Genomic DNA, 19,164 nt, shown 5'->3' with positions numbered 1-19,164 from the left:
TTCCCTCTGACGCTGGCCCTCGCTCAGCTACATACATCCCCTTGTCCTTCCTTCCTCCTCTCTGCCAATTATTTTAGGGTCTGTCTCCCCCCACGAGACCGCAGACCCCTTGAGGGCAGGGATCCCAATAATACCGATCATGGTATGTGTCAAGCCCTTGTGATACCCTAAGCACTGGGATAGATATTCGACTATCAGGACACCCTTAGTCCCCATCACACCTAGTGTTCACAGTCCATCTCACCCCTGTTCGACAGATGAGGAAACCGAGGCCCGGAGAGGGCACGTGACATGCCCGAGGTGACGTGGCGGGCCGGGGGTGGGACACGGGGCTCCCGGCTCCCAGCCCCGTTCTCCGTCCGCTGGACCGCCCTGCCTCTAAGGCCTCGGAACAACGAAGCGACGTGTCCCCTGCCCTCGAGGAGCTTCCGCTTTAACGGTTGGTGGCCCGGTCTCATCGCGGCCCTGGCGCACCGGTGGGAATCTGAGACAACACTGTCAGGAAATGACATGGAAGTGAGTCACCCCATCCTTTAAGCCGGCCCCTTTGAAATGCCCTCTGTCCAGGTGAAAACCGACAGATGCGATGAGCAATTGACTCAGGCTTCCCGGAGGGTACGCCACAGGGAGGAAGATGTCACGGCGATGCTGGCGCTTTGAGGGGAAGTGCGGGTCTTCCCTCTGGGGCCCAGCTCCATCCCCGCATTTCGAGGCGGAGGGGCGGCGAGATAGATGAGATTGAGGTAAAGTGAGCACGTTGGCATTAGAGGAGCAGAGCGTTGGGGCTGGGTTGGGAGAGGAAAGGGGCCAATTGAGTGGTTTAGGTGACGAAGTGGTCCGTCCTGAGCCAGGAGTCGGGCACCCCAGCGGGTACTTTCATGGCACGCAAGTTTAGGGTAGGGGAGACGTCCCGCCAATCTCCAGAGCATCTGTGGTGGCTCGGCCCGGCGTGGGATCCGAGAGGCCCCTTGGGTGTGCGGGCACGGCGTGGGAGCGGTGGGGCGGACAGCGCCGAGTCATTCCACAAACGGGCAAATTGGGCCCTCTTGTCTGGGTCCTGAGGCCAGGCCCGGCGGTCCACGCCCGGAGGGACCCGTCTGTCTGGCCGGCGGCTCCTGGAGGGCGGGGATCGAGTCCACCGTTGCTCCCGAGTATCAGACTCCCCCAGGAAGCTCTCAACTGACCGATGGATCGATCCACTGACCAGAGGTCATTGGAAGGGATGCCGGGAGCCGGCTGGGAGAGGACACGGCGCGGTCGAGTGGGAGTCAGGAGGACCTGGGTTCTCATTCCGGCTCTGCCACTTGTCTGCTGTTGTGTGACCTCTGGCAAGTCACTTCGCTTCTCTCTGCCTCAGTTCCCTCACCTGTAAAATGGGGATTACGGCTGAGAGCCCCACGTGGGGCAGGGACCGTGTCCAACCTGATTATCTTCCATTTACCCCAGCGTTTAGAACAGTGCCTGGCACACAGTAAGCAGGGACCGTGTCCAACCTGATTATCTTCTATCTGCCCCAGCGCTTAGAACGGGACTGGCACATACCATAAAAAACCCAAAAAACCACCGACCTTCCAGTCGGCCCCCCATCTGAGATTCCTCTGGATTCCTTTTTTTTTCCCTCCTTCCGGTCCTGAAGTGTCCTCTCTCCGCAGGTTTTGTCCTCGTCATTGGCCTGGTGACCTTCTACCGAATCGGCCCGTACACCAACTTGTCCTGGTCTTGCTACCTGAACATCGGGGCCTGCCTCCTGGCCACGCTGGCCGCTGCCATCTTGATCTGGAACATTCTCCACCGGCGGGAGGACTGCATGGCTCCCCGCGTCATCGTCATCAGCCGCACCCTGACCGCCCGCTTCCGCCGGGGCCTGGACAACGACTACGTGGAGTCCCCGTGCTGAGGGGGCCACCTTGGGAGGGGGGGTGCCGCACTCTTTGGGGGGCGCGCTGGATTGGCGGGAGGGGGGCCTGTAGACGGGTGAGACGACTGCGTGGCGGAGGCGGCGGCGGCTGCCGTCGACCCGCTTCTGCCGCGGGGGGAGAGCGGTTCTGGGTGCCTTGTTGGGTGGGTTACAGCTATATACATATGTATGATACGTATAAAGAATATGTATATTATATATATATATATATTAATATAGTCTATGTCCCTCATCCCTTCTCCTGTACAGTGACAGAATTTTATCATGTAGAGCCGCCCAGGCTGACCCTTTGCAAGGGGAGCAGAAAGGCAGAGAGAATTACGGAAACGGGCAGTTCCACCGTTCGGTTACGTGCTCGTTGACTCGGATCCCGGCGACAGAGGTAGGGCCTCAGCCTGTCGACTCCAGTATTGGGGGGACCGCGCCGGCAGCCCACAGGTGCCTCCGTCCCCGATCCACGTGGGCCACCAGCCGATACCAGGCTCCCGTCTTCGGCCCGGTGGGCCCTGGCCCCCGGGGGCCCGGGCTCGACGGGGCACGACCGAGATCTGCAGGCGTGTACCCCCAGAATAGCTTCTTCCACCCGAGGGTGGCAACGACAGACGAGAAAGAGGGTAGGGGTTTTCGAGGGCGTCTCTGTGGACGGGTGAACGAGCGAGGTAGGGCTGGTTGGAAACGGGGCGGGGGGTGTGCGTGAGTCATCACCTTTGGTGTGACTGTAGTTTGCCCTCGAGGGAGATATGGCAGCCCGCGTGTCCACAGGTAGAATGGAAACAGCCTTCCTTGGGGATGAGGTCTTTCGGGACCTCTAGGCCTGAATGGTGCCAATCTGGTCCGGTCCTGGAAGTGTCTGAGCGAGGGGCCCTCAGAGTGGGTTTGGGTCTCAGAATCCTCTGCTGTCTCCAGCCAGCCCCCAGCAACGTTCCTTTTTGACCGGGGTCCTCGAAGCCCGGTGGGCCATCTTGGAAAAACAGTCCAAGTGCAGGGAATTCGCAGGGCGCCGGGAAGGGGCGAAAGAAAGCCCGGGAGCCATACAGATTCTTTTCAAAACCCTGTCTCTAGTGCCCCTTCGGCTTTTCAAATTCCAGAGTCTGGCTTCCCCGTCCGACGGAGACGATCGAGCCGGCTCGTGAGTTCTGGGAGGCCCCCGGATTTTGCCGGGACGATCCGTCTGTCCCGCTGCCCTCGTGAGGCTCTGAGGACTGGATCCCTGAAACAGCATCTCTTGGGCAGACTGCCGGGGGGGTCAGAACTACAATTCCCATGAATCCATCAGGTGGAGAAACACCCACGGGGCCGCTCTTCTCTGGGCTAGGTTCCCTTAATCGATTGCAGTTGGTTTTTTTTCACAAAATAATGAGTTATTTAAAACATGTTATTCCTGCCAATATTACCGTGTATACGTGATTCTAAATGTACATTAAAGTTTGGAAAAATCAGCTCTGTGCTCTGGCAGTCTGACGATGCTGGGTTTGAGATGTGGCTTAAGGAGAGTTCGGCAACGGGTACATACTAGGGCTTCTCAAGTTTGGCCCCCTGGACATTCTGGGGTCAGGGGAGGCAACATCAGTGCAATCCAATATCCGAATAATAAATCTTCTGATTGGCCTCCTCAGTTTTGGTGGATCTTATTCAGGTCGCATGGGCCTACGTGGCAGGACAGCTGCCTTGAGGTTTGCCATCGGCAGAGAGAGAAAATCCTTGTACGTTTGCCCGCCGTGCCCATGAAAATCCAGTGGCGCCCCTTTTCTGGCCCCTTGACCTTGGCGTGATCCCGGTAGTTGAGGGAAAAGACGTGTTCGGCCGTCGGCCGGACGTCGATATGAGTTGTGTCTGCGAAGCAGCGTGGGGCAGTGGCTAGAGCCCGGGCCTGGGAGTCGGCAGGTCATGGGTTCTAATCCTGGCTCTGCCACTTGTCTGCTGTGTGATCTTGGGCAAGACCCTTCACTTCTCGGTGTCTCAGTTCCCTCTTCTTTGAAATGGAGATTGAGACTGTGTGCCCCATGTGGGACAGGGACTGTGTCCAACCTGATTAACTTATCTCCACCCCAGAGCTTAGAACGGTGCTTGGCACAAAATCTGGGGGATGGACTCCCCATCACTTAACCTCCAGCTCGTCTGTCTTGCCACTGACCTCTCACCCATGTCCTGCCTCCGGCCTGGGACGCCCTCCCTCTTCACATCTGACAATGACTCTCCCCCCCTTCAAAGCCTTACTGAAGGCCCGTCTCCTCCAAGGGGCCTTCCTTGACTTAAGCCTTCATTTCCTCTTCCACTCCCTTCTGAGTCACCCTTGTACTTGGATTTGCTCCCTTAATTTACCCCTCCCTCAGCCCCACAGCACTTATGTCCATATCCGTCATTTATTTCTATCAATGTCCGTCAACCCTTCTAGAAGCAATCTGGGCAGGAAACGTATCTACCAACTCTGTTATACTGGAATCTCCCAAACGCTTAGTACAGTGCTCCGCATACAGTAAACACTCAATTCATTCATTCGCTCGTATTTATTGAGCACTCACTGTGTGCAGAGCACTTTACTAAGCACTTGGAAGGGTATAACAATAAACAGACACATTCCCTGTTGACTATTGATTGATTGAGATAGGGTTAAAACTGGAACAGAGTTCAGTGTAAACCTCCACCCTGAGGTTAGTTGGCTCTCTTTTTGGATGATTTTATCGACTCCTTCCTTTTTCCATTCTGGGGACTCGGTTTCCCTGGCCCTGGAAGGTGCCCCACACCAAGGCCCGGAATCCTCCTGATGTAGCCACATAGGGCCGGCTCCCCTGATGTGGGGAAGATTCCGCCGCTCCCTCCCGCCCCGTCCGAAGGCATTTCGTGCACCCAGCGCGTACATCACACATGTGCACACTATCCACATTACCCCGTTATCACACAGGTTCCGTCTAACACCATTATGGAAAGTCAGGACATCATACACAATCGCACGGAATGCCGACGCTACAGTGCTCCTCCCCTCAGGATGGCATCTGGAGAGTTTCCAGTACTCTACCAGTCTCGATTACGGGAGGGAGAGTAAAGCAGAGGCCTGTCCATTACATTCCTAGCTTGGGCAGTGGCTAGTGAGTGGAAGGTAACCTGCTACAAGTTAAAACTCCCCTGTGCCGGGCATGGGAGAGAATCGAGGGCGGAGACTCGAGTTTACCGTGCGGAAAGCGGCTGTGGTAAACCGCTTCTGTAATTTTACCAAGAAAACTGTGGATACACTACCAGAACAATTGCAGATGGAGGTGGGGCGTTCTGAGAAAGACGTGTCCATGGCGACCCTATGGCTCGGAGATGACTTGACGGCATAAGACAAGACAACCCAGCGCTTCTCCGAGGGGGAGGGGGAACGGAGCCCTGACCGTCCCTTCTCGTGCTCCGGTGTTGTCGCATCCCTGCCGCCCCCAGACTCCCTTAACTTCACCAGTCAGATATTTTGACTCAAGTGGCCAAATGAGGGGAAACGAGAGCGTGCCAGCCTCGGAGAGGCGAAGAGCTCCGCTCCTCTGTCTCCCATCACCCAAACGGAGCACTAGATTGCGCCAGCAATGTCCGGAAACTCTACTACGTCTCAAAGGCCCACTGCCCGGTGCTCCATTGGGCCAAAATGTGGTCACAAAATGGCAGGGAGTACAAACCAACGACAACGACAAGAAGAAAACCACCCTCACCTTTTGATGAGCTTGATGGACTTGAAGGCCTCGTCCATATCGCCGATGGTGACGAAGAAACTGAAATTGAGCATCGCGTCCCGGGTAGGTTTGTCGCACCCTTCCAGTCCGATAAAGTCTCGCAGGGGTTTCCTGGCTACCATGGGGGGGATCTGTGAGGATCCGGAATCTGCCGGTTCTTCTTTCTCCGTCTCTCCTGGCTAAACAACAAACGTCACTGTTTACCAGCCAATTTGTTGCCGTGGTCCAGACTCACTCGGCTTTCTAATAATAATAATAATATGGTATTTGTTAAGTGCTTACTATGTGCAAAGCACCATTCTAAGCGCTGTGGAGGTTACAAGGTGATCAGGTTGTCCTGGTGGGGGGCTCGCAGTTTTAATCCCCATTTTACAGATGAGGTAACTGAGGCTCAGAGAAGTTACGTGACTTGCCCAAAGTCACATAGCTGACAGTTGGTGGAGCCAGGATTTGAACCCATGACCTCTGACTCCAAAGCCCGGGCTCTTTCAATCAATCAATCAATCAATCAATCAATCGTATTTATTGAGTGCTTACTGTGTGCAGAGCACTGTACTAAGTGCTTGGGAAGTACAAGTTGGCAACATATAGAGACAGTCCCTATCCAACAGTGGGCTTACAGTCTAAAAGGGGGAGACAGAGAACAAAACCAAACATACCAACAAAATAAAATAAATAGAATAGATATGTACAAGCAAAATAAATAAATAAATAAATAGAGTAATAAATATATACAAACATATACATATATACAGGTGCTATGGGGAAGGGAAGGAGGTAAGATGAGGGGGATGGAGAGGGGGACGAGAGGGAGAGGAAGGAAGGGGCTCAGTCTGGGAAGGCCTCCTGGAGGAGGTGAGCTCTCAGTACGGCCTTGAAGGGAGAAGGGAGCGAGCTTGGCGGATGGGCAGAGGGAGGGCATTCCAGGCCCAGGGGATGACGTGGGCCGGGGGTCGATGGTGGGACAGGCGAGAACGAGGCCTAACGGTGAGGAGATTAGCAGCAGAGGAGCGGAGGGTGCGGGCTGGGCTGGAGAAGGAGAGAAGGGAGGTGAGGTAGAAGGGGGCGAGGTGATGGACAGCCTTGAAGCCCAGGGTGAGGAGTTTCTGCCTGATGCGCAGATTGATTGGTAGCCACTGGAGATTTGCCACCTCTGAATATACTCCTTAAATGCAGAAAAAGTGGAGGTGTCTCTTTTGCCCTTTGAAATCTGCCAAGGTGCACGCTAGCCACGGGAAGGTATTTAAAGCAATAACAATGGTCAGACTTCCCCAAACTTTCAAGTCCAAGGAGCTGGAGGCAAACTAGAAAAGTTGGATTTGGCTGCCAGACAGAAACAGTAGAGAAGAAGTAAGGATACTTACAACTGCCGTATATACACATCCTCTCTGGAACAACAACTACGAGCAGTGACAGTCAAAAAGGAAAAATGAGATGAGGAAAAAAAAAGCATGAAGTAAAGTATAAATGTGGAGAATATAGAGGTGCCTGTAAGGTAGAAATAAAAAAAAGAAAATTCCTCTGGGACACTTTTTTTTTAAGGGTATTTGTTAAATGCTTACAACGTGCCAGGCACTGTACTAAGCGCTGGAGTAGATACAACCTAATCAAATTGGACACAGTCCAAGTCCCATTAAGTCCTATTTTACAGATGAGGAAACTGAGGCACAGAGAAGTTGCCTTGCCCTAGGTCACCCAGAAGGTACGTGGCAGAGTTGGACTAGAACCCATGTCTTTCTGGCTCTATCCACTAGGCCACTCTGCTTCTTGTTCGTTACGTGCTTACTTGTGTGCGAAGCATGATGCTAAGAGCCGGGGTTGATACACGTTAATCAGGTTGGATATAGTCCTTCTAGACTGTGAGCCCGATGTTGGGTAGGGACCGTCTCTATATGTTGCCGACTTGTACTTCCCAAGCGCTTAGGACAGTGCTGTGCACACAGTAAGCGCTCAGTAAATACGACTGAATATAGTCCCTGTCGTACCTTAAAATATGGATCCAACTATACAGATCTTAAATATATAGTCCCAAATTCCCTGAAGACTTCACCTATGTGAGGGCTGGAATTTCTTTGCAGACAAAGTGCCCCAGCTCCACAGAAGTTTGTGTCAAAGACAGCCCCCGAAGGGCTGGTGGTCTTCAGTGGGCTCCAGCGCGTGGACAGTCAGGAGCCGTGGGCCCGGGGTGCTTGGGTTCTTCTGTAGCCGCTGCACAAGAAGACAGCAGCCAGTCTGGGCTGGGCCCACCAGGCCCAGAAAATGGGACATGGAACTCGGGAGTAGTGAGCTACTGTAATCGGCTCACCCCGAGCCATGTGAAGGGACGGGCAGAGGCGCTTGAGGCTGCAGCGACCACGAAGAACTCACCTGAGGTGCTTATCTGGTCCTTTACCTACTTAGATGAGTATTTTTATCCTAGAAATGTTTTAATCACTAGGTACCACCGGTGTGGGGAGGTGTCTCTCATTCATTCTTGACCCGGAGTCCAAAACGAACCCATTCCCGACTCTCCCCCACTTCGAGGTTGGTCGGGGACACTAGTCCGTTCTGGGGTTTTGGGGAAACTTGCCCCGGTGAGGGCCCCAACCCGAGCTGTTGGCAGGTGGGTGGGGAGAGGCCCGCTTACCTTCCTGGCGAAGTAATAATGTGGCACCTCGAGGCCCAGCAGGGCCTGGTAAGCGGCCGGCCGAGGGAAGCTCTCCTGAAGCAAGAGGCCGTGCTCTTCGGTGCTGAAGAAAGATATTATCAAAACATCCGCCTGCGGGAGGAAGTGAAGCATTGTTTTAGGTTTTTGTGCAGCAATATCCTTTTGGAGTTTTGCTTCTATTTTCCATTTTCACCTGCCAGGATTCTTTCCCGACAGTCCCACACTCACACACACAAGGGAGACCGTCACATGCTCTTCCCCCCCCCACCATACACATGCATACGTGAGGCCTACCCGTACAGACGCACAGGGATGAAAACCGATGGGCACACAAACGTGCAGGTACACGTGAGGCAGACACGGGCCCATACTTGTGAACAAGTGGTCGGTGTCGCCCTTCAAATCAATCGATCGATCGATAGTATTTATTGAGCGCTTACTTTGCGCAGAGCCCTGTACGAAGCCCTCGGGAGAGGATGATAAAACAGAATCAGCAGTCGGGTTCCCTGCCTATAATGAGCTGAGAGTCTGAGTTTTCTCTTCTGCGCGACCGACGAGCCCCTCATCGCCACTTACCAAGCGTCACTGAGGGCATGAGGGCTGATCGTATTCAAGGAAATGGGCCGACGTGAGGAAAACTGCTGGACTGACTGACAAGCTGGGAAGCGGTTACCCTGAGAGGGCTTCATGGAGTTGGTGAGTTTGCAGAAGGTGGGGAGGGACCGGGTTTAGTGGATGCTGGGGGAGAGGCATTCAGGATGGGAATAATTAGCCTGCGCAGTGGTATGAAGGGTTTTTGGAGGGGTTTTTTTATGGTGTTTTTAGAGTATTTGTTAACCGCTTACTACATGTCAAACACTGTAGACCGTAAGCTCTTCGAGGCAGGGAACGTGCCTGTTTATTGTTTTTTGTACTCTCCCAGGCGCTTAGTACAGTGCTCTGCACACAATAAGCGCTCGATGAATACAGCTGATTGACACGGTTCTAAGCGCTGGGGGAACAGCAAACACCTCAGAGGCCGAGAGGCCACTGTGGGGCCTGAGAAATGGGCCAGAGCACTACCGGGAGGTCAGTGTCCTTGTTCGGCCGCTGCGTCTTCTTAGCCATCTGCTGAAGCTGCTGGGACTGCTGGGGCTTCAGGTCTTTCTGGGAGACTTCACACACGAAGAGCCTCGGCTCGCTCTGGTCCCAGAAGTGGTTAACTGGGACGTGATTGAAGAGCCCCTGATTCCCAGAGATCCCGGGCCTGGAAAGAAACGGGACGGGAAATGCGTTTGGAAGTTCCAGGAGGAGCGCCCTTCTTCCTTCGGTTCCCTGGCTCCAATCGGGTCTTCCCTCGCATTGACCTGGAGTCGGTCACATTGTAAGCTCCTCAATCGACGTTACTTATTGAGCGCTCATTGTGTGCAGAGCCCTGTACTAAGCACTTGGGAGAGGACAATACAACTGAGTTGGCAGCCACGTTCCCTGCCTACGGTGAGCTTACTAACAGTCTGTGGGGGGAGACAAACACTACTATCGATAATTTATAATCCAGAATTTAAAGATAATGTGCATAAATGCTGTGGGATCGAGCGTGGGTGAATAGCAAATGTTCTAAGGTCACAGATTGTTAAAGGCAGGGATCAAAGCCATTATCACTATGCCACTCTCCTAAGTGCTTAGTACAGCGCACACTTTGGTGCTTAATTAATATTATGGATTGACTGACTTGCCAGCTAGGTACAAAGGCTGCAGATCTCCCCGGACTGTTTGAGGGCATCTGCTAGAGAAAGGTTTTTGAGAGCAGGAATCATGTCTACCTACTCTTTCGTATACTCCCAAGCACTTAGTACAGTAGATTGTACTGTGTGCCCTGCACACAGCAGATTGTAAGTTCCTTGAGGGGAGGGATCATGCCTACCAACTCTATTGTTTTGTACAGGGCTCTGAACACAGTAGATTGTAAGCTCCTTTTAAAAAAAATGATATTTATTAAGCACTTACTACATGCCAGGCACTGTACTAAGTTCTGGGGTATATATCTAGTGTGACGCAGAAGGGAGTGGGAGAAGAGGAAAGGAGGGCTTAGTCATGGAAAACCTCCACCTTATCGAAGTATTTGCCCCTTCCCTTCTAGATCAGCCCTCTCTTGCTCTCTCCAGTCGTCTCATTTTCCTCCTGTCTTCAAAATATCCACACTTGTATGTCCTGCCATCATGTTACCTCAAAATTAACGTGTCCAAAACAGAACTCCTTTTCTTCCCATCCAAATCCTGTCCTCCAAGGTACATCTCCTCCAAGTGGTCTTCCTTGACTAGGCCCTCATTTCCTTTTCTCCCCAGTCCCTTCTGCGTCACCCTGATCTGCTCCTTTTATTCATCGTCTCCCCTCAGCCCCACAGCACTTAGGTACATATTCATAATTTACTTATTTCTATCAATGTCTGCCTCCCACTCCAAACTGAAAGCCTGTTGTGAGGAGGGAATGTGTCTGTGATACTGTTACAGCGTACTCTCTCTAGAATTTAGTACAGTGCTCTGCACACGGTAAGTGCTCCATAAATCCAATTGGCAGATTGATTCTTCCCACCCTGACCGCCATCTTCAACTGTTTGCTCTCCAATGGCTTCTTCCCCACTGCTTTCAAACAGGCCCATGTCTCCCCTGTCCTAAGAAAACCCTCCCTTGACCCCTCTGTTCCCTCCAGTTATCGCCCCATCTCCCTCCTGCCTTCCCTCTCCAAACACCTCGAGCGAGTTGTCTACATCCACTGCCTCCACTTCCTCTCCTCCAGTTCTCTCCTTGACCCCCTGCGACTGTCTTACAACTACCCCCGACCTGGGCCCACAACTACCCCCCCAGATAGCAGGCAGTGTGAGTTAGTCAGCCCCCGCCACGGTCCCTTACTTCTTATTCTCCTGCCCAGAGAAGGAGAAGTTATTGCCCGCATTCGTTTGGCCAGTCTTGCAATCGAAGAGAAGGACGGTATCCATTTCCACGTCGTAGAAGCCAATCTTCGAGTCGAGACTGTTGTCAGGCTAAGGGAAGGGAAGACGGGAAACGTCACGACGCAATGTATTTACTCAAGAACCCATTTTTTTCTCTTTTAATGGTATTTATAAGTGCTTACTATGCGCCAGGCACTGTACTAAGGGCTGGGGTATATAAAGTTAATCACTCATTCATTCAATCGTATTTATTGAGCGCTTACTGTGTGCAGAGCACTGTACTAAGCGCTTGGGAAGTACAAGTTGGCAACATAGAGAGACGGTCCCTACCCAACAGCGGGCTCTCAGTCTAGAAGGGGGACACAGACAACAAAACAAAACATGTGGACAGGTGTCAAGTCGTCAGAACAAATAGAATTAAAGCTAGGAGCACATCATTAACAAAATAAATAGAATAGTAAGTATATACAAGTAAAATAAATAGAGTAATAAATCTGTACAAACAGTTTCGGGGAGTTAAGAGCACAAACCAGGGAGTGAGGAGAGCCAATATGTACAATGGAGAGAGCTGATGGAGAACCTTGAAGCCAGTAATCAGGAGTTTTTGTTTGATGCGGAGGGGGAAAGGGCAACCACTGGAAGGTTGTTGAGAGAGGAGACAGCACTTATGTAAACATCTGTAATTTATTTATATTTCTGTCTGTCTCCCCCTCTAGACCGTAAGCTCTACTTCACTCTGCTGCCGGGATCATTCTTCTATAAAAACATTCACGGCAGGTCACCTCGCTCCTCAAGAAGCTCCAAACGTTGCCCATCTACCTCAGGTTGGACACAGTCCATATCCCACATGGGACTCACAGTCTCAATCCCTACTTTACAGATGCGGTAACTGAGGCCCAGAGAAGTTAAGTGACTTGCCCAAGGTCACACAGCAGACAAGTGGCGGAGCCGGGATTAGGACTCACGACCTCTGACTCCCAAGCCCGGGCTCTTTCCACTAAGATACGCTGCTTCTTCTGTTCTGCTTCTGTTCTTCTTCTGCGTCTGTACTAAGCGCTGGGGTGGATCCAAGCAAATCGGGTTGGACACAGTCCCTGTCCCACGTGGGGCTCACAGTCTCCATCCCCATCTTCCAGATGAGGTCACTGTGGCCCAGAGAAGTGACGTGACTTGCCCAAAGTCCACGGCAGACGCATGGTGGAGGTGGCTTTAGAACCCATGACCTTCTAACTCCCAAGCCCGGGCGCTAGCCACAACACCACTGCCTGTTTGGCTCTACCCGACCGTACCCGTCTTGGGCCGCGTGGTTGCCTCTGAACGAGGGCCTCACCTTGCTAATCAGGACGCTGATTTTATTTCCGTTGGCGTTACACTTGATGGAGGCGATGGTTCCCATGTTGGGAACTAACTCGGCCAGGCTCTTGCAGTTGCAGTGGACTTTGGCCTCCCTGCAGGGACAAACCGAAAGGAGCCACTCGAGGACTGTGAGTCTGGAGGCGACCTGTACTTCCCAAGCGCTTAGTACAGTGCTCTGCACACAGTAAGCGCTCAATAATTACAATTGAGTGAATGAATGAATGAATGGAGGGCTTGGGTTCTAATCCCAGTTCCGTCATTTGTTTGCTGGGGGACATTGGGCAATCATATCACATCTCTGGTCCTCATCTATAAAACCGTGAGCCCCATATGGGGCAGGGACTGTGTCCAACCTCATTAGTTTCTATCATCATCATCAATCGTATTTATTGAGCGCTTACTATGTGGAGAACACTGTACTAAGCGTTTGGGAAGTACAAATTGGCAACATATAGAGACAGTCCCTACCCAACAGTGGGCTCAGAGTCTAAAAGGGTGAGACAGAGAACAAAACCAAACATACTAACAAAATAAAATAAATAGAATAGACATGTACAAATAAAATAAATAAATAAATAAATATAGTAATAAATATGTACAAACATATATACATATATACAGGTGCTGTGGGGAAGGGAAGGAGGTAAGATGGGGGGGATGGAGAGGGGGACGAGGGGGAAAGGAAGGAAGGGGCTCAGTCTGGGAAGGCCTCTGGGAAGGCATCTATCTCCCCCAGCACTTAGTACAGCACCTGGCATATAGTAAGCGCTTATCAGATACCATAAAAAAAAAGGATTGTACCCTGCTTGTGGGCATGCCTACCAACTCTGTTATGTTGTAAAAATGAAAATGCCCAAGGTACTTGTTAAGCACTTATTTCCTCTTCGCCCACTCCCTTCTGCATCGCCTATGTGCCAAGCACTGTTCTAAGGGCTGGGAAAGCTACAAGATCATCAGGTTGGACACAGTTGCTGTCCTACATGGGGCTCACTGTCTGAGTAGGAGGGCGTGCGATCTAATCCGCATTTTCTAGATGAGGAAACTGAGGCCCTGAGAAGCGAAGCGACTTGCCCAAGATCACACGGCAGATAGGTGGCAGAGCCGGGATTAGAACGAAGGTCCTCTGTCTCCCAGGCCCGGGGCTGTTTCCGCTGGGCCACGCCGCTTCACATTTTGTCCTCTCGCAAGTGCTTAGTCAATCAATCAATCAATCGTATTTATTGAGAGCTTACTTTGTGCAGAGCACTGTACTAAGTGCTTGGGAAGTACAAGTTGGCAACATATAGAGACAGTCCCTACCCAACAGTGGGCTCACAGTCTAAAAGTCCAGTGCTCTGCACACAGTAAGCGCTCGATAAATATACATGATTGGTGGGTTGACCGATTGATTGATTGATACCATATCCATGGGTTAGAGGCAGCCGTCTGGGGTAGGGGAAAAGAGTCCAACCCCGCTTTGAACTCCAGAAAGACAATGACTCTCCGCAGCTTTAAACCCTTATTGAAGGCACACCTCCTTCAGGAAGCCTTCCCCAATTAAGCCCTCCTTTCCTCTTCCCCTATGCCCCTCTGTGTTGCCCTGACTCGCTCCTTTCATTCATCCCCCTCTTCCAGGCCCACAGCTCTTTTGTCCTTATCTGTAATGTATTTATTTCTATTCACATCTGTCTCCCCCTCTAGACTGTCAGCTCGTTGTGGGCAGGGAATGCGTCCGTTATAGTTTACACTCCCAAGCGCTTAGCCCAGTGCTCCACATGCAGTAAGCGCTCAATCAATATGGCCCTGACCCCCGTGCTCCATTTCGCGGTGCCCCGGCCTCACCTGCGAGACAGATCGAAGACTTTGAAGTGAGCCGTGTCTGTGCCTACGGCCAGGAAATTGCCACAGACGTCCAGCAGGCAGGGGTTGCCCTCCGTCTCTGAGAACATCAGCAGCTGCTTGACGGTCCCCTGGGGGGGGGAAGAGACGACAGCGTCAGCTCTCCCGAATGCTCGGCGCAGTGCCGGGCGCGCGGTCGGCGCTCCACAGGTGCCCGTGATTGACGGACGCTAAGATGGTCTGCCAGGATGCCAGAGACCCCGTGACCGCCTCAGGCTGGATGATCTCAACGTCTTTTTCTCTTTTCAAGTGAAAGGCTAGCTGGGCACGGCTCTCTGTGAGCTCGCTGTGGGCAGGGGATGTGTCTGTTTATTATTCTGTGCTCTCCCAAGCTCTTAGTACAGTACTCTGCCCACAGTAAGCGCTCAATAAGTATGATTAAATTGAACTGAACTGAAGAACCAGGGATGCATCTGGTGTGGTGGGCTATGTGGGCACTTTACCTAGCCACCCCCAACATCGCAAGTCGCTCCTGTAATGCCAGCCTACTCACTGTACCTCAGTCTCACCTATCTCGTCCTCCTCTGGCCTGGATCTCCCACTCCCTTCACATCCGACAAAGTGTCTGTAACCCAGGCCATTGAAATGTGAGAAAAATATCTTAATATTCCCAAAATGCTGAAGTGGAGGATGCTAGAACTGCATTGCTAGGACACAGGCGGCTATAAAAAAGCGTTATGGAAAGCTTTCATTTTGAAAAAGAAATGAAAATACTTAACAACCCAAAATTTCTATTTAAGCCGAAGGTCCCTGTGTTTCAGCATTAGTATATTTTAATAGTATTCTTTTTAGAATCAATCAATGGTATTTATTGAGCACTTACTGTGTGCAGAGCACTCTACTGAGCCCTTAGAAAGATTGAGGTGCTTAAAAAAAGTTTCACTAAAAATTACATCTTTGCATAGGCTAGATGCATTTCAGATCAAAATGGACAGAAATTGCTAAGATATGTCTCATAAACTGTGGGCCTGTTGTTGGGTAGGGACTGTCTCTATATGTTACCGACTTGTACTTCCCAAGTGCTTAGTCCAGTGCTCTGCACACAGTAAGTGCTCAATAAATATGATTGAATGAATGACAGACCACCACTCTCCCCACCTTCAAAGCCCTTCTGAAAAGCCCCTCTCCTCCAAGAGGCCTCCCCTGACTAAGCCCTCACTTCCTCTTCTCCCACTCCCTTCTGCATCACCATTGCACTTGGCCCTGTCCTTTAGAAGCACTTGCTAGTCACCCCACCCTCAGCCCCTTGGCATTTATATCCATATCCGTAGGTGATCCTGACATCTGTCTCGGGCTTTAGATCGTAAATTCCTTGGGGGCAGAGAATGTGTCAACCAACTCTGTTGTACTGTGCTCTCCCAAGTTCTTAGTACATCGCTCCGCATCCGCTAAGTGCTGAACAGACACCGCGGATTGAATACTTTATCCCTAAACAGGACTGCTGAGCTACTAGCCCATCCCCGCCTGAGGAAGTCTGTTCCTCTTGGTTTCTCCAGGTCTCTGGTCCTCAGGAAGAGCCTTCTTCTCCCTCCCCAAGGTCCTCCCAGCCTCACGGGCCCCGTCAGGAAGATGAGGACCTGGCGATGACCGGGCTAATAAACGGAATCAACTATGTAGAGGCGACCGTGGGGAGCTGCGGGGCCTAGCAGAGAGAGCTCGGGCCTGGAGTCAGAGGCCCAGGGTTTGCCCCTTGTCTGCTGTGTGATCTTGGCCAAGTCACTTCACTCCTCTGGGCCTCAGTTCCTTCATCTGGAAAGTGGGAATTTAGACTGTGAGCCCCATGTAGGACAGGGACTGGGTCCAACCTGATTAGCTTGCAATAATAATGATAATAATGATGATGACAATTGTTAAGTACTTATTATGTGCCAAGCACTGTTCTAAGCGCTGGGGGACATACAAGGTAACCAGGTTGTCCCATATGGGGCTCACAGGCTTAATCCCCATTTTGGAGATGAGGTAACTGAAGCACAGAGAAGTTAAGTGACTTGTCCAAAGTCAAACAGCTGACACGTGGCAGAGCAGGTATTAGAACCCATAACCTCTGACTCCCAAGCCTGTGCTCTTTCCACTGAGCCAGGCTGCCTCTCAGCACTTAGAAAGGTGAAAGACACATAGTAGGGGCTTAACAAATACCATTATTATTCTATAAAAATAATAATCATCATCATCATCAATCGTATTTATTGAGCGCTTACTATGTGCAGAGCACTATACTAAGCGCTTGGGAAGTACAAATTGGCAACATATAGAGACAGTCCCTACCCAACATTGGGCTCACAGTCTAAAAGGGGGAGACAGAGAACAAAACCAAACATACTAACAAAATAAAATGAATAGAATAGATATGTACAAGTAAAATAAATAAATAAATAAATAATAATAATTCTGGCTCCACCACCCGCCTACTCTGTGACGCTGGGCAAGTCACTTCACTTCTCTGTGCTTCAGTTTCCTTATCTGTTGCTCATCTCATTAGAGAAGCACTTCCCAAGTGCTTAGTACAGAGCCCTGCACGCAGGAAGCACTCAATAAATGTTATTGAATGAATGAATGAGCCAGAGGTCATGGGTTCTAATCCCAGCTCCACCACTGGTCAGCTATGTGACTTTGGGTAAGTCACTTAACTTCTCTGGGCCTCAGTTACCTCATCTGTAAAATGGGGATTAAGATTGTGAGACCCACGTGGGACAACGTGATTACCTTGTATCCCCCCTCAGTGCTTAGAACAGTGCTTGGCACATAATAAGTGCTTAACAAATACTATCGTTATCTGTAAAATGGGGTTTCGATACGCCTGTTTAGACTTGCGAACTCCATGTCAGACAGGGACTGTGTCTGACCTGAAAATCTTGTACCTACCCCAGAGCACTGTACTAAGAGCTTGGAAATGTACAGAATTAGCAGACACATTCCCTGCCCATAACGAGGAGTCGGAAGGTCATGGGTTCTGATCCCTACTCCTCCATTTGTCTGCTGTGTGACCTTGGACAAGTCACTTGACTTCTCTGGGCCTTCAGTTCCCTCATCTGTAAAATAGGGGTGGAGACTGTGAACCCCACGTGGGACGAGGGACTGTGTCCACCCCGATTGGTTTGTATCGGTCCCAGCGCTTAGTACAGTGTGGGGCCCGGGAGCGTACAGGAGGCCGCCGTCTGCGAGCGCCCTCAGGTGGACATTGCTGAGCACGACACCCCCGCGGCTTCGCTGACCCCCCCTCCGTGCTATTTCTCCCTTTTTGGCGCCGTCTGGCGGACATTGGTGAGCACGACACCCATGCGGCTTCGCTGACCCCCTCCGTGATATTGCTGTGGTTTGGGCGCCGTCTGGCGGACATTACTGAGCACGACACCCCTGCGGTTTCGCTGGTCACTCCGTGATATTACTGTCTTTTAGGCGCCGTCTGGCGGACATTGGTGAGCACGACACCTCTGCGGTGTTGCCGTCCCGTGTGCTGAGAAGCCTGTGCAGTGGGTAGAGCCCGGGCCTGGGAGTCAGAAGTTGCTAGTTCTAATGCCGCCCCCCCCGCCACGTTTGTCAGCTGTGTGACCTCGGGCAAGTCACTTCACTTTTCTAGGCCTCATTTCCCTCATCTGTACACTGGGGATTGAGGCTGTGAGCCCCATGTTTCACAGGGACGGTCTCCTACCGGATTTGCTTGTACCTACCCCAACGCTTAGTACGGTGCTTGGTACATAGTAATTGCTTAAGAAATACCACGATTATTCCCTTCTAGACTGTAAGTCCGGGGTGGCCAGTGATTGTCTGTATTGCCGAACTGTACTTTCCAAGCGCTTAGTACAGTGCTCTGCACACAGTTAAAATTCAATAAATTAATACGATTGAATGATTGAATAAGGCCCCTCTGTGATATTGCTGTCTCTGGGCGCCCTCTGCTGGACACACGTGAACATGACACCCTTGCGAACGGGTGGGCCCCTCCGGCGTCTTTTGGGCGCCGTCTGGTGGACATTGGTGAGCACGACACGCCTGCGGCTTCTCAGCCTTCTCTGCCGGGGACGAAGGGGGGGGCTTCATTCATTCATTCATTCAATCGTATTGAGCGCTTACTGTGTGCAGAGCACTGTGCTAAGCGCTTGGGAAGTACAAGTTGGCAACATATAGTGATGGTCCCTACCCAACAACTGGCTTCGCTGAGGCCCCTCCGTGATAATAATAATAATAATGATGGCATTTATTAAGCACTTACTATGTGCAGAGCACTGTTCTAAGCGCCGGGGAGCCTACAAGGAGATCAGGTTGTCGCACGGGGGGCTCACAGTCTTCATCCTCATTTTACAGATGAAGGAACTGAGTCCCAGAGAAGTTAGGTGACTTGCCCAAAGTCACACAGCTGACACGTGGCGGAGCAGGTATTAGAACCTCTGACTCCCAGGCCCATGCTCTTTTTCCACTGAGCCACGCTGCTTCTCAGCGCTTAGAAAGGTGAAAGACACGTAATAGGGGCTTAACAAATACCATTATTATTCTATAAAAATAATAATAATAATCCTGGCTCCACCACCTGCCTACTCTGTGACCTTGGGCAAGTCAATTCACTTCCCTGTGCTTCAGTTTCCTCATCTGTTGCTCATCTCATTAGAGAAACACTTCCCAAGCGCTTAGTACAGTGCTCTGCATGCAGTAAGCACTCAATAAATGTGATTGAATGAATGAATGAGCCAGAGGTCATGGGTTCTAATCCCTCTCCACCACTTGTCAGTTGTGTGACTTT

General features: G+C 51.4%; 2 protein-coding genes and 1 non-coding gene across 4 annotated transcripts in view; 2 read left to right on the top strand and 1 right to left on the bottom strand.

Annotated features, from left to right (window-relative positions):
- The window catches only part of TMEM204 (transmembrane protein 204), a 37,214-nt gene extending 35,300 nt beyond the window's left edge, over positions 1–1,914 (top strand). Inside the window, exon 4 of the mRNA XM_038762489.1 lies at positions 1,653–1,914. Within this exon, the coding sequence (XP_038618417.1) occupies positions 1,653–1,897 (245 nt within the window). The 3' untranslated portion in view covers positions 1,898–1,914. The remainder of the gene's footprint in view (positions 1–1,652) is intronic.
- Positions 1–19,164, bottom strand: part of IFT140 (intraflagellar transport 140) — a 106,980-nt gene that overhangs the window by 45,536 nt on the left and 42,280 nt on the right. For both annotated transcript variants that reach the window (XM_038762487.1, XM_038762488.1), the window contains exons 13-18: positions 14,373–14,500; positions 12,526–12,643; positions 11,155–11,285; positions 9,329–9,512; positions 8,246–8,377; positions 5,599–5,798 (exon numbers count right to left, since the gene is read on the bottom strand). In XM_038762487.1, coding sequence (XP_038618415.1) covers positions 5,599–5,798; positions 8,246–8,377; positions 9,329–9,512; positions 11,155–11,285; positions 12,526–12,643; positions 14,373–14,500 — 893 coding nt within the window. The remainder of the gene's footprint in view (positions 1–5,598; positions 5,799–8,245; positions 8,378–9,328; positions 9,513–11,154; positions 11,286–12,525; positions 12,644–14,372; positions 14,501–19,164) is intronic.
- Positions 4,894–5,031, top strand: LOC119943025. The gene has a single exon (XR_005455511.1). It is a non-coding gene; the product is annotated as a small nucleolar RNA SNORA7 (small nucleolar RNA).

The sequence above is a fragment of the Tachyglossus aculeatus genome, chromosome 21 (assembly GCF_015852505.1).
Source record: "Tachyglossus aculeatus isolate mTacAcu1 chromosome 21, mTacAcu1.pri, whole genome shotgun sequence".
Taxonomy (NCBI): Eukaryota; Metazoa; Chordata; class Mammalia; order Monotremata; family Tachyglossidae; genus Tachyglossus; species Tachyglossus aculeatus.
Note: the sequence above shows the minus strand (reverse complement) of the source record. Positions and strands in the feature narration are given on the sequence as shown.